Source organism: Haliotis asinina, chromosome 2 (assembly GCF_037392515.1).
Source record: "Haliotis asinina isolate JCU_RB_2024 chromosome 2, JCU_Hal_asi_v2, whole genome shotgun sequence".
Taxonomy (NCBI): domain Eukaryota; kingdom Metazoa; phylum Mollusca; class Gastropoda; order Lepetellida; family Haliotidae; genus Haliotis; species Haliotis asinina.
The window spans coordinates 1160278-1176283 of NC_090281.1; the positions used below are offsets into that span (position 1 = coordinate 1160278).

The window sequence follows — 16006 nt, forward strand, 5'->3', positions numbered from 1 at the left end:
TTACGTGGACAATGTCCAGGCGACAACACAGTTACGTGGACAATGTCCAGGTGACAAGACAGTTTAGTGGACAATGTCCAGGTGACAAGACAGTTACATGGACAATGTCCAGTTGACAACACAGTTACGTGGACAATGTCCAGGTGACAAGACAGTTACGTGGACAATGTCCAGGTGACAAGACAGTTTAGTGGAGAATGTCCAGGTGACAAGACAGTTACGTGGACAATGTCCAGTTGACAACACAGTTACGTGGACAATGTCCAGGTGACAAGACAGTTACGTGGACAATGTCCAGGTGACAAGACAGTTTAGTGGAGAATGTCCAGGTGTCAACACAGTTACGTGGACAATGTCCAGGTGACAACACAGTTACATGGACAATGTCCAGGTGACAAGACAGTTACGTGGACAATGTCCAGGTGACAAGACAGTTTAGTGGAGAATGTCCAGGTGTCAACACAGTTACGTGGACAATGTCCAGGTGACAACACAGTTACGTGCACAATGTCCAGGTGACAAGACAGTTACGTGGACAATGTCCAGGTGACAAGACAGTTACGTGGACAATGTCCAGGTGAGAAGACAGTTAAATGGACAATGTCCACGTGACAAGACAGTTACGTGGACAATGTCCAGGTGACAAGACAGTTTAGTGGAGAATGTCCAGGTGACAAGACAGCTACGTGGACAATGTCCAGTTGACAACACAGTTACGTGGACAATGTCCAGGTGACAAGACAGGTACGTGGACAATGTCCAGGTGACAAGACAGTTTCTTGGACAATGTCCAGTTGACAAGACAGTTACGTGGACAATGTCCAGTTGACAACACAGTTACGTGGACAATGTCCAGGTGACAAGACAGTTACGTGGACAATGTCCAGTTGACAAGACAGTTACGTGGACAATGTCCAGTTGACAAGACAGTTACGTGGACAATGTCCAGGTGACAAGACAGTTACGTGGACAATGTCCAGGTGACAACACAGTTAAATGGACAATGTCCAGTTGACAAGACAGTTACGTGGACAATGTCCAGGTGACAAGACAGTTTAGTGGAGAATGTCCAGGTGTCAACACAGTTACGTGGACAATGTCCAGGTGACAACACAGTTAAATGGACAATGTCCAGTTGACAAGACAGTTACGTGGACAATGTCCAGGTGACAAGACAGTTACGTGGACAATGTCCAGGTGTCAACACAGTTACGTGGACAATGTCCAGGTGACAACACAGTTACGTGCACAATGTCCAGGTGACAAGACAGTTACGTGGACAATGTCCAGGTGACAAGACAGTTACGTGGACAATGTCCACGTGACAAGACAGTTAAATGAACAATGTCCAGGTGACAACACAGTGAAATGGACAATGTCCAGTTGACAACACAGTTACGTGGACAATGTCCAGGTGACAAGACAGTTTAGTGGACAATGTCCAGGTGACAAGACAGTTACGTGGACAATGTCCAGTTGACAAGACAGTTACGTGGACAATGTCCAGGCGACAACACAGTTACGTGGACAATGTCCAGGTGACAAGACAGTTTAGTGGACAATGTCCAGGTGACAAGACAGTTACATGGACAATGTCCAGTTGAGAACACAGTTACGTGGACAATGTCCAGGTGACAAGACAGTTACGTGGACAATGTCCAGGTGACAAGACAGTTACGTGGACAATGTCCAGTTGACAACACAGTTACGTGGACAATGTCCAGGTGACAAGACAGTTTAGTGGAGAATGTCCAGGTGACAAGACAGTTACGTGGACAATGTCCAGTTGACAACACAGTTACGTGGACAATGTCCAGGTGACAAGACAGTTACGTGGACAATGTCCAGGTGACAAGACAGTTTAGTGGAGAATGTCCAGGTGTCAACACAGTTACGTGGACAATGTCCAGGTGACAACACAGTTACATGGACAATGTCCAGGTGACAAGACAGTTACGTGGACAATGTCCAGGTGACAAGACAGTTTAGTGGAGAATGTCCAGGTGTCAACACAGTTACGTGGACAATGTCCAGGTGACAACACAGTTACGTGCACAATGTCCAGGTGACAAGACAGTTACGTGGACAATGTCCAGGTGACAAGACAGTTACGTGGACAATGTCCAGGTGAGAAGACAGTTAAATGGACAATGTCCACGTGACAAGACAGTTACGTGGACAATGTCCAGGTGACAAGACAGTTTAGTGGAGAATGTCCAGGTGACAAGACAGCTACGTGGACAATGTCCAGTTGACAACACAGTTACGTGGACAATGTCCAGGTGACAAGACAGGTACGTGGACAATGTCCAGGTGACAAGACAGTTTCTTGGACAATGTCCAGTTGACAAGACAGTTACGTGGACAATGTCCAGTTGACAAGACAGTTACGTGGACAATGTCCAGGTGACAAGACAGTTACGTGGACAATGTCCAGTTGACAAGACAGTTACGTGGACAATGTCCAGTTGACAAGACAGTTACGTGGACAATGTCCAGGTGACAAGACAGTTACGTGGACAATGTCCAGGTGACAACACAGTTAAATGGACAATGTCCAGTTGACAAGACAGTTACGTGGACAATGTCCAGGTGACAAGACAGTTTAGTGGAGAATGTCCAGGTGTCAACACAGTTACGTGGACAATGTCCAGGTGACAACACAGTTACGTGCACAATGTCCAGGTGACAAGACAGTTACGTGGGCAATGTCCAGTTGACAAGACAGTTACGTGGACAATGTCCACGTGACAAGACAGTTACGTGGACAATGTCCAGGTGACAAGACAGTTAAATGGACAATGTCCAGTTGACAACACAGTTACGTGGACAATGTCCAGGTGACAAGACAGTTTAGTGGACAATGTCCAGGTGACAAGACAGTTAAATGGACAATGTCCAGTTGACAAGACAGTTACGTGGACAATGTCCAGGCGACAACACAGTTACGTGGACAATGTCCAGGTGACAAGACAGTTTAGTGGACAATGTCCAGGTGACAAGACAGTTACGTGGACAATGTCCAGTTGACAACACAGTTTCGTGGACAATGTCCAGGTGACAAGACAGTTACGTGGACAATGTCCAGGTGACAAGACAGTTACGTGGACAATGTCCAGGTGACAAGACAGTTTAGTGGACAATGTCCAGGTGTCAACACAGTTACGTGGACAATGTCCAGGTGACAAGACAGTTTCGTGGACAATGTCCAGGTGACAACACAGTTACGTGGACAATGTCCAGGTGACAAGACAGTTACGTGGACAATGTCCAGTTGACAAGACAGTTACGTGGACAATGTCCAGGTGACAAGACAGTTACGTGGACAATGTCCAGGTGACAAGACAGTTACGTGGACAATGTCCAGTTGAGAACACAGATGCGTGGACAATGTCCAGGTTACAAGACAGTTACGTGGACAATGTCCAGGTGACAAGACAGTTACGTGGACAATGTCCAGGTGACAAGACAGTTACGTGGACAATGTCCAGTTGACAACACAGTTACGTGGACAATGTCCAGTTGACAAGACAGTTGCGTGGACAATGTCCAGGTGACAAGACAGTTACGTGGACAATGTCCAGTTGACAACACAGTTACGTGGACAATGTCCAGGTGACAAGACAGCTACGTGGACAATGTCCAGGTGACAAGACAGTTACGTGGACAATGTCCAGTTGACAACACAGTTACGTGGACAATGTCCAGTTGACAACACAGTTACGTGGACAATGTCCAGTTGACAACACAGTTACGTGGACAATGTCCAGGTGACAAGACAGTTACGTGGACAATGTCCAGTTGACAAGACAGTTACGTGGACAATGTCCAGGTGACAAGACAGTTACGTGGACAATGTCCAGTTGACAAGACAGTTTCGTGGACAGTGTGCAGGTGTCAACACAGCTAAGTGGACAATGTCCGTGGGAATGGGTCTCTGTGGATTGACATGGTGACAATCCAGATTTTCAGAAGCAGCAGAGCAAAAAGTACGAAGTGAGGGAAAAGTAGGAATAGGATAAACACTAGAAGAGGGTGCTAGGGTGATAGTGAGAGGTTAAAGATAAGGAAGAGGATAGTCGAGGTTAAAGATAGAGAGGAGGATAATGAGAAGTTAGAGATAAGGAGGAGGAGGGTGATGAGGACAGGAAGGAAGAGGACAAACACAAGAAGATGATGATAGGAAGATGGTGAGAGGTTAAAGGTAAGGAGGGGGATAATGAGAGGTTAGGGATAAGAAGGAGGATCAGGACAGGAAAGAAGAGGACAAGATTTCGAAAGGCGAAGAAGGAAATACGTGTACATTTCTTTTCTATAAGCGTATGAAATAAGGCCCCCTCCGATCGCACGAGACCAGCTAGATTTCTGACGGACGGTCGAAATGTAGATCTAACCAGTCCGACGGTCTGGTGAAATAGTTCGATGTTCCATACATATGAGAAAACTAACAAGAACTTGGTGACTGGTCTGTTTACTAATGTCTGGCTGGGGTTTTTGGCTTATTCCATACACGGAATGTAGTAACCCAGGGGCGTGTAATCCGTCACACTGGGGACATCTAAAGACCAGACAGTAGCGAGTCGGCGTGGTCCCACGTTCAGCAGGAAGTAATACAGCAATAGGTGTAACCACCAAGGACAGGCTTCAGAAACAGTACCCTGGTCAGGAATCGAAACCAGGTCCTCCACTTGCCGAGCGAACGTTTTAACGTTTAACCCATATACCTCACCAACCCCTTATGACGAGGGATTTTACAAGTGCATGACATTAATCACATTTAAGATGCATGTTTCTTAAATGATTACATCAGAACTTTCTTGTAAGCATTCACATCATACGTATCCTGTCTGATGGTGTTTGGTGGTGTCTGGTGGTGTCTGTTAGTGTCGGATACTGTCTGATAGTGTCAGTTGGTATTAGGTGGAGTCTGGTAGTGTCTGCTAGTGTCTGGTAGTGTTTGGTGGTGTCTGACAACAGAGTTTGTAGGTAGTACAGCTGTAACGACATAGGGAAGATAGTCGAAGGAAGTAGGGTTTAACATATGTCATATTTGGGATTTCACTTACTTAGTAAAGTTCAATTTTAGGTACTTTTTTTGTTTGAGTCCCATACGGGATTCGAACCCGCACCTTCCGACCAGGCACCTAATCGCCAGCACACAAAGTCAGTCGCCTAGCTCGGGTTCGAATCCCGGATGGGACTCAACTAAAAAGCACTAGAATTTGTACTTTACTAAGAAAGTGTAATCCCAAATATGACATATGTTGCATTTGACCACTTTCTAAAACGGCATCGTGCCATCGAAATGGGGTTTGTTTCTGTTTAAAGAATATTCACATACATTCAGTAATGATAAGGATATTTCTAATGTTCCATTTCCAGATTACAAATAGTGTACAGAAAAAAGGAAGATCATTTCTTGAAGATGAATTTCATATCTTGCTTGTATGTGAGTGTTACTCAGAGTCCTAAGAAATACACATCCCACACAGTATATCACGTCCAATGTGGTGCATATTTTATTGAAATCCTTTTTTCTGAGACGGTTCATGAGGTATGCAACACATGTTTTAGTCCACCAGTCGTAGTCCAACAGCCTTAGTCAAACAACTAAGCCTAAACAGAGAAAATGAAATGTTTCTCAGGCATCTGCGAGTCACTTTTAATTGTGAACGTAATATTTTTTATTTTTAAGAAATAATTATTTTTGATTCTGCAGCTTCCCGATGATCCATTTGTCAACTATAATAATGAGTGTCAGTAAGAACCAGTGTGACTGAATCGACAACTCATTTTCGATGTATTTCCTCCGTCGTAACTTTTTTTCTATCAAAAATTTGAAAAAAGGTCCGTCCGCCATCGTCACGTTTGCAAAAATGTGCCTGAGAAACATTTATTCTTTTTCGTATTTAACCCAAGCTGTTGGACTACGGCTGTTGGACAATAAACATGTGTTACATACCGCATCAAACTTCTCAGAAAAAAAAGAATTTAAATAGAACATGCAGGACTCAGTAAGTGGTGTTGCACGGCGTCTGTGCATGGTGTTATTGCCAATAACGATAGTTTTTTTTGCACTCTTAAACACCATAAGCAGATAATGTGACACCATAATTCAGACTGATCTCTACACAGGAAAGACGTATTAGTGGTAGGTGGTGTCCCTATCTCACACAACCAGTCTGACAGCAACACAGACAAATCTCAGCACCACCTCCTGTACACAGTTACCTAACTACCTGTAATTTCTGCAACTTTTTATTTCGCAAAAATTGCATTAGCCTTCTTGCATTTGTTGTATTTACTCAAACACAATGAAGCTATTGTGACTTTCACGACTAGTGGGGTAATATGGAAATACGACAGGGCTCAGCTACAAGGAAGGCCCTGTCCGACAAAACATTTCACAAGTGTCACTTGACACTCACGTCTTGTCGACGGATTCAAACATGTATGTACTTGAAGAGGAACAGATCAAACTTGAAGCAACTTTGTTGTCACCATAATGGTTTAGAAGAGTTGTTTCTTTTTTGTGAGATAAACAAAGTATGAAAGACACGTGTTTACGCACATCCACGAAATGTTTTCTTTTAATCAATTTCGTCGCAAATCCCCCGACAGTATCAGTCATTTCCACACGTCCGATAGTTGAGAAATGTAATAACATGGGGATAGTGCACAGTGTTTCTGAATATTTTATGACAGTATGTGTTAATGAAATTTGGAAATATTACAGACTAACTGACCACGTTTCACAATCTTCAGTTCGACGTGGGTCACACTGATAACTCCGAGACGAGTATCCTGTATGGTCAGCAGATAGAGATAAGCTAATGGAATTCAGTGTGAACTTCACACATCAACAAAGACGTTTATCAAAATCTTTATATAATCTTGTCAAGATAGAGTAACTTACGTGCACAGTAAGCGCCTTATAGTCAGTCGAATTAGGCAATAGAATTAAGATATAGCAACTGAAGAACAAGTTTATCGTCAGTTTTATCAGTAAATGGAATTAGCGATGATAACTGAAATAGGTATAAAACAGGGATGGCACACAGTCACAAATCATCTCGTGATTGCTTTGCATCAAACTCCTTTTTAGTTTTACTCAAGTAAGAAATTTTACTTTCTTCTACTTTGACAAATCGTTAGCATTTCTATTCTGTATTCAGTGTATCTGTTGTTGATACGTCACGTATATGTTCCGACTCTTGGCACAGCCGTTCGGTCTATGTTAAACGTGGCGTCGGTATTCGCAACTAATTTGTATTGCTGTTTAGAATTGTTTATTTGATAATGTTTAACTTTACATTGTTTTGTGGCTATTGTGGATTGTTTAAAGTGTATCGTACATTGAGTTATCAGCACCTTGCTGTCTGTACTGCATGAACGCCTATTAGGTTGTATGTGGCATATTGTATCTATTGTATTACGTTGTGAATACCATGCTGTGTTGTAACTGTGTACAACGTAGATTGTGGAAACGCACCCCTGGCTTGAAATGTAGAGTATTTGACAACGACATTAAGTTGTACACTTTTGAATGTGTATCGTGATTGATGTAGTATGTATAACGAATCTAGGTATGACGTTTATGTTCTTGGAAAGTTGACTGATATATAATTATATAATTGTAAAATATTACTATTGAATTACCATGTAAAAAGCATGTTGTGATTGCTGTGTGGGTTGGTATAGTCATGCCTCTTGCCATGCGAGCCATTTCCCCGAACTCGCAATTTAAGAAATGTATGAAGACGTCTTGGCTTGTTAACATTTGTCGTTGCTAATTTGTTACGGCAACCAGTCTTGTCTCAATGGAAATACTCACATAAATACTATTCGTCTGTCACACAATTTGTTTGCCGCATTAGCGTAACTCGATGAGCGCCAGGTTATTATGACATCGTGTGAATATTCACACCTGCAGGTGGCTATTAATGCTGTATTAAGAACAAAGACATCAAACACACTGTCATCTCTAGTCCTTCTCCAAACATTGTGATAGCTGGTCTTCCCAGAGTAAACACAAGTAGTCGTGCAGCAAACAGCATCTTTTGATAGATGATGACTACAGACAGAACTCTGTAAGTGACGTCTTCACAACATATGGTCATTTGGGAAGTGGAAACATCACTTATACAAATACTACTCTCCTGCTGACTTGTTAAGGGTGTCAGGTGGTGGAGAATAATGGGATATCTTTTTGAGTGTCTGTGTGTTATTCAGGCACACGAGAAACATCAGAAAAGACTCCATCAGTCACAGTAATGCTGCTCATAAAACATGTCTGCCCACCTGTTCTCACGTCAGTCAAACAGCTATTCGTATTGTAATTGTCCATACTTTGAGTAACTCGAAACAACATTATATTCCATTGTAGCTGTACTGTGCTCCCATACACTCCAATACATGGGCTCAGTAATACGCACACCTTGGTGTGATTGTGCTGAATACAAGGAACCCATATAAGACACACAGATTCAGTCCTAGACACACCTTGGTATGGCTGGACTGAATACGGGGAACCAGTTTAAGACGGATGCACAGCTGCACTTACTAATCTGGACGAGTCGGCGATTACGACTTCTGACAATAACGACAAAAACAATAAGTAAGGTTAGAGGCATCTGCCTCAAATTCTAATATGCTGGCTCTGTTCTACTTGTTACAGCATCTTTGTTCCCATCCACAATATTTGTTTGTTTTTCATCCACAGTATAATACAATATAAAGGACAGAAAGCCTGTAAGGAAGATAGTAACATTGAACTTTCATGTGTTCCTTTGGTACTGTATTACTGTGGATTATCTGAATGCATTCGGTCGCCAAACAAGTCAAACGCCTTCCCTCCCCAACACCGCTTGCTGCCTCTCATCTTAATCCCCCTTCACAAAATTTCGTCGTACAATTAAGTACCATTCAGGCTTTTTGTGCCGTTGTTTTGGTGCGAAGGTAACGCCAGGGTGTAACTTGATTTGTGACTAATCATGTTCAACTCCGACATGCTTCTGTAGAGTGAAGTCGTCCAGCCTAAACCAACAGGCGGGTGGGACTTTTGGCTCTGACGGAAACATAGAACCACATGGCTAAAGGAGAGGCCATGTTCAACACGATATTGGAGGGTACGAGCTACCCGATTAAAGCAACTCAGCCCTGTGGGCGCGGCGAATGATGATTAATAACTGCAGGTTGACGGGACAGCGTCATCGTCTTCCATAACTCAGAGTTGTGTTTACACGTCAATCCACCATCCCCAAGGAACGATTTATAAGTCATATTCACGGCTGGGTGGGACAGAGCTGGCTATATAAAGTGCCAGTCCCTCCCCACACAGCATCAGAGCCTACCCGTGGTACACTGTGTTTAAATCGGACTCTTTTAAACACAGGAACACAGTGCATGCGAGAACTTCAACACGTGCAGGCCGTTCTCACATCCCACCATGTATCTGGCGTCAGGAGTTCTCGCCATAGTGGCGCTCTCCACAGCAGCCGCTAAGGTAGGTAGAGTGTTTGTTGTTTTCAAAGTATCACAAAACCCTATGAAACTGTAAACTCTTTAATACTTAGTAGTCGGACACAGACACTTTATTTCACCAAGGTTCTAATGCCATTAAGCAATGTTCGAAAATAGTTTGTCATCTGAAATAAAATTGTTGGATATCTTTTCCGAATGTTCACGTTTCAAAATACTTCAATACGATATCAGTCATATAGAACCAGACAACCGCTTGTTCAAGGTTGTCCACGGTTGTCAGTCGGGCAGCTAGACCGGACTACACATGGAAGAAAAGCACTTCTCTGACTTCCAGCAGGGTTTGACTCGGGCAAAGTCACATGACTCTTTTACATAACGAGTTTCCGAACGACCTGTCTTGTCTAACGCCATATTCCATTTCGTTTGGCTGTTTCGTTTGATTTCGTTATACATTGCTAAACATTAGAGAGAGAAATGATAAAATAATACCAATAATAATTTATTACGAAGTAAACAAATACCAATAAAGCATGATGATATGGATATTTAATACGACATGCAAAGATCATTCAATCATGTGACATTCTGGATATCACTTTGATGAATTTTAAAATGTTCTGAAAGTATAAAATGCATAAAACAGATGTCGAGATGTAAATTACGGACATCAAAATAGCAAACAAGTAAATGTTGTTCTAAACTGCAGATACACAATGTTTAAAAGGAAGGAAGAGGTAATATAAACATGCACTTCTATGAAGATCTTTGAATGAAGATCGTGTAAGGGATACATCGGGAATTACATCGCTTTAGTCCTAAATGCTTTGTCCAGAGTCTCCCGAGAGACATGGAGGTGTTCTAAAGTCTCGTACTTTAGCCAAGCTGTTTACTCTGAAGGGTTATATTGTCTATATCTGCATAGTGAGAACTGACTGTTTATCAGTCTCAAAGGCGAAAGTGTGAACAGAATGATGATGTTTAATATGAAAGTGTTTCTGGTTACCTATACCGGCAAATCTCCTTGGATGTGGATTGAGTATGGATGTGGATGGCTTTCTTTCCTGGGATGTGGATTGGGTATGGATGTGGGTGGCTTTCTTTCCTGGGATGTGGATTGGGTATGGATGTGGGTGGCTTTCTTTACTTTGACACGTCTTTTGTGGAATGTAGTCACAACTTTCCAAGTCATGAGAATTGATGGTTGTCATTATCCATCAGATGTTTTACCTCTGCAACACCTGTGGTCAGTATCGAAATGCTCTGTCAACAACTTCAGAACTCATAAGTGTGCCATATTAGACTGGTACTTCTCAACAAGTGTTCATTGCGTCTCCGTCTGAGATTTGCAGACTTTATCCGCCAATGTTTATGACACGCCCCGCACAAGACCGATGTATCAAACACGTGGCTTTATGAACCCGCCCACAATCAGGTAAGCAAATCACTGTTGCCGCCGGAGTTAAAGGTACAGATACCGTCTGCGCGCATCTTATCTTTCTAAATGGTAGAGACATGGAGAATGACATGTTTCTGGATTAGACGTTGTGAGTTTACCTGTAATGATATTTGTCGTGATGGCCATGGCTGCCACGTCGCCACTGCATATCGTGGCCGGCACAAGACGGCACTTTCCTGGACAACACTCCAACACACTTGCGCTAACTGATGTGTCGTCTGCGAGTCATGCTGACAATCTACAGCACATCTCCTCAGTGCACCTGTGAACGATGATTCCAGGCCGACTGTTACACATGAAACCTGGGACATAACAGACAGGGGTGTACGCTGACATGAAAAAGCGAGTGAGATTTCCTCAAAGTGTCCGATGTAGATAGACATGCTATATAGATGCTATGTTGTAGAGTATCCCTGGTTGGACTATTCGTGGTGGCATGTCCAGTTGTTTATCATGTCATTTCGAACGTGCATTTTTCACGGCTTGCCCCTTTATGTCATCTTGATTGTTTGCATAAACATCGTCTACACGTTGTGTTTGTGAGGCTGTACCTCGTGCTGATTTCTTGTCCGTTCAAAAATCATCTCACGATACATCTTTGCATTACTGTGCGTGTTAAATATTTCCCTTCCAATGTTCAGTTTATATGCATTCCGTTATCTAAAGTGCATATGCATATGTGACTGACACACATTACAATAAGTTCTCAAAACATATACACACGAGTATTTAAAGCCTGGCGTGTCAAGCTAGAGATGACTGAACTAGCCGTCTTGTTGTCCTTTGTCTACAAACAGCGATAGTCCTCTGGCCACCAACACGCTACCATCAACACCCTCCAGCGACACAACAGTGTGAAGTGTAAAGTAAACGTTTCACAAATGTACAACGAATAAATTAGAAATGCGAAAAGGTTTTACGAAGTTCGGTATTCACATTTTATGCATCGCTATCTACTTCAAACAAGACTCTCCGCCTCAACGTTCTGTGTCAGCGGTAAACGTTCTAGTGCACCTGACAGACGTGTCATTACTGAACACCCAATGGCGTCACATTAGCAGGATAAATGTTTGTTTACACCATAATAACTGTTTTCTAAATTTCGAGTTCTCGTATCGTTAGTTCTTCATATATTTGGACTTTCAACTTGTATAGCTATTTCAATTTTTGCTTTCGAAATTTCGAGTTTTGTATCGTTACATCAATTATTTTCCCGTAGTTAATATATTTTGGTTTGCATAGGGGATATTTCATATGTCTGGTGAAAGATGAGATAACAATATATTAAATTCCACAATTCAGATATATTTTGTTCTTCCGATTTGGTCTGAGTAAATCTATACATTGTCATTCCTAGACAATACTCTAAACTGAAGACAACCAGACGAAACACATCTGTATTAATAGCGTTATATATTTTTTAATTGATTGTCTTTGTTTGAATGAGATCAGTGATTATAATAATAGCCATCAAAGAATTCACTTTGTCTGAACGTGAATGTTAAAAGTCCGTGCTGGAGTACGAATATATTAAAACCACTTACATTGTTGTACATTCATGGTACGCGGGGTGCACAGATCACAGCTACTGAGAAAGCAAATCAAGTATTTACAGTAATCATGATTACAGGGTATGACCCCCTCCGTGAAATAATGTCACTTACATGAATATGTGAAGCGTTTTGTACAGACGTATGTCTTTCACTACAGACACATATAAAATGTTTGTCACTATATATTGAACAACAAATTTCTGTCACTACAGTGAACGGATATATTTGTAAACATACTAGTACTTGACCAGAAAATAATAAAACTGCAAACTGAAAACAAAAATAGAAACCGAAATGAAAATGAAAATTCCAGTTTTTGAAACATATTTATAACTATAATGGAAATAGCTGAAATAACCAAAATGTGATCGAATAACGAGACAAAATTTGAAACAGCAATTGGAAATACAATTCTACCATGACTCCAGTAAATGGATTGGGAATGGCTAAAGGAAGGCGTTCTAAGGCATATCATTTACTTATATGCCGCTTTTTTCCAACGAAGGATTTTTAATTTAATATGAACAATGGTAGAATAATAATCATAGTAGAATGAAGGTAAGCACACGGAATTGGAAATCGCAGGTATATAACGAAATTATAAGGGCTCTATCATTTTCATTTAAAATGCTTTTGATTTTTAAAATAATTTAGAGCTGTTATAATTCCGTTGTATACCTCAGACTTCCCGGCACCGTATGTCTATCTCCTAGCTCCATCGACTTATTTCATCATTTACGTTCTAGCACACCAGCCAGCAACCGAGGACATCCTAACACTGGCGGTGGTTGTGCATCTGTAGTCAGTTGCTGATTTCATTATGTGTCTAGATAACATCATTACTGAACCAGACATATAAACGCAACGGCATTTGCACAGAAGGCGTGGAGACAGTTTTCTCGTGACACAGGCAGAGCAACTCGCCTCTTGCAGTTGTTCAGTGTCACGTGACACCGTGTGGGATTATGCAGTTAACACCATCCAAACAATGGACGGAAATGTTCCTTATATTATACATACATGTTCTTATTAAATGTTCGTAAACTCTCCTGTTTTCTGGCATATATCGCGTTAAATGTCTTCTAGAAACAGATAAAATACAGTGCAGCATATGGTATGTGAACAGCTTAAACTGACGGAATAGCTAGATCATTTAGCATTTATACCAATGTAAGGAATGGAATTCTTCTAGCAGTGTGAAACTGATTTGAAATGAGGATTATGGTGATCGACCACCCAGTTCTTCCTGTGCCCAAATCCCCTCCCGTCCCACCCCCCTCCCCTACATGTATTTGTCTGATGTTGTGGTGCACCTGTCATTACGTGAGCTCCGGTGTCAGTGTAAGGCACAGGCTTTGCACCCACTCACTCACTCACTCACTCACACACCCACACCAGAGTCTTATTTCCTGGGCATTTTGTCTATCATAGTGACGTCATGCCGCTATCTTAATGACCTCCTCACATACAAACCTATGTGGATTGACTGGCTGTGTCGAAGCTATGTCTGCCTGACATCGAGTGCTTCCAGGGTACTTACAATAACCACAATGGACACGTCGCACAATAAATAACCCCGTACAGAATGTAAATTGGGTGGTCATGTGACACTTTCGTCAATTAAACCAATAAATTTGTATGTATGATCTATAATCGGCCTATCTCACGGAGTTACGTCCCTCACCATGCCAGACGGCGGCAGACCGGGCGACTGTGGGCAGTGGTTATTAGTCTGTAGGTAGGAACATAAACAATCGAGCACAATAGCTGACCAACCCAACGCCCGTCATGGGAACTGGTTGCGTTTTTATCACACGTGAAGATAAATGACGGCGGATGTAAAGTAAATTGACAGTGATGATTGGTAGGTCAAGTGTATTATCACTGGTAATCTATGTATGAAGTGAATTATCACTGATAGGGTCATTAAGTGTTTCTACTAGAAGATCCGGCACCGAGTCTGTTAGCATGAACGAAAAGCCCTACACGCACCTGGAAAAACACGAATGACGGAACACACAGGCTAGTTTGTCATTTATCTGTTGTGTAACTGTTTTATTCGTTATTTGGATTTACCATCAGTAACTGTTATGTAGGTACTGTATCCTGGATCAAAGCTTTAAGGGTACGTATCACACGATTAGTACGGAGAGAGGAGAGATTGTGTGAAGTGTGCAATTTATGTGTATGAATATTTTGTGACTGTTTAAACCGCCATGTACAAAGGATTCATTCCCTTTCAGTTCCATGATTCATTGACGACAGAGGATCTCAAACACTACTTTGGAACGGAAGCCAGGAACAATGGTAGGTACCCATGAAGTTAGTTGATAGGTAAAAGTACCCATCAGTGTATCGTAACTACACTAGTACCTACCACAGTGTGTATTACTAGTGTGGGTGAGATACACAGACCGGTACTGATGTAGTTCACACACTGTGGTAGATATAGTATGGTTCAGATACCGTGGTAGAGACAAGTGTAGTTCAGACACTGTGGTAGGTACTAATGTAGTTCAGATACCGTGGTAGAGACAAGTGTAGTTCAGACCCTGTGGTAGGTACTAATGTAGTTTAGATACAGCGGTAGGTACTAATGTAGTTCAGATACAGTGGTAGGTACTAGTGTAGTTCACACACTGTGGTAGGTACTAATGTAGTTTAGATACAGTGGTAGGTACTAATGTAGTTCAGATACAGTGGTAGGTACTAGTGTAGTTCAGACTTTGGTAGGTACTAATGTAGTTTAGATACAGTGGTAGGTACTAATGTAGTTCAGATACAGTGGTAGGTATTAGTGTAGTTCAGACACTGTGGTAGGTATTAGTGTAGTTCAGACACTGTGGTAGGTACTAGTGTAATTCAGACACTGTAGTAGGTACGAGTGTAGTTCAGACAATGTGGTATGTACTAGTGTAGTTCAGACACTGTGGTAGGTATTAGTGTAGTTCAGACACTGTGGTAGGTACTAGTGTAGTTCAGACACTGTGGTAGGTACTAGTGTAGTTCAGACACTGTGGTAGGTACTAGTGTAGTTCAGACGCTGTGGTAGGTACTAGTGTAGTTCAGACACTGTGGTAGGTATTAGTGTAGTTCAGACGTTGTGGTAGGTACTAGTGTAGTTCAGATGCTGTGGCAGGTACTAGTGTAGTTCAGACACTGTGGTAGGTACTAGTGTAGTTCAGACACTGTGGTAGGTACTAGTGTAGTTCAGACCCTGTGGTAGGTACTAGTGTAGTTCAGACCCTGTGGTAGGTACTAGTGTAGTTCAGACCCTGTGGTAGGTACTAGTGTAGTTCAGACACTGTGGTACGTACTAGTGTAGTTCAGACACTGTGGTAGGTACTAGTGTAGTTCAGACACTGTGGTAGGTACTAGTGTAGTTCACACACTGTGGTAGGTACTAGTGTAGTTCAGACACTGTGGTAGGTACTAGTGTAGTTCAGACACTGTGGTAGGTACTAGTGTAGTTCAGACACTGTGGTACGTACTAGTGTAGTTCAGACACTGTGGT

General features: G+C 42.1%; 1 protein-coding gene across 4 annotated transcripts in view; it reads left to right on the forward strand.

Annotated features, from left to right (window-relative positions):
* The first annotated feature begins 7030 nt into the window (after nt 1–7030).
* The window catches only part of LOC137273096 (A disintegrin and metalloproteinase with thrombospondin motifs 18-like), a 41520-nt gene continuing 32544 nt past the window's right edge, over nt 7031–16006 (forward strand). Inside the window, exons 1-3 of one of the 4 annotated variants that reach the window (XM_067805547.1) lie at nt 7031–7115; nt 9395–9505; nt 14736–14799. In XM_067805547.1, coding sequence (XP_067661648.1) covers nt 9449–9505; nt 14736–14799 — 121 coding nt within the window. In that variant the 5' untranslated portion in view covers nt 7031–7115; nt 9395–9448. Of the gene's footprint in view, nt 7116–9214; nt 9506–14735; nt 14800–16006 lie in introns of those variants that run through there. The other 3 variants (XM_067805545.1, XM_067805546.1, XM_067805544.1) reach the window with 3 other exon arrangements.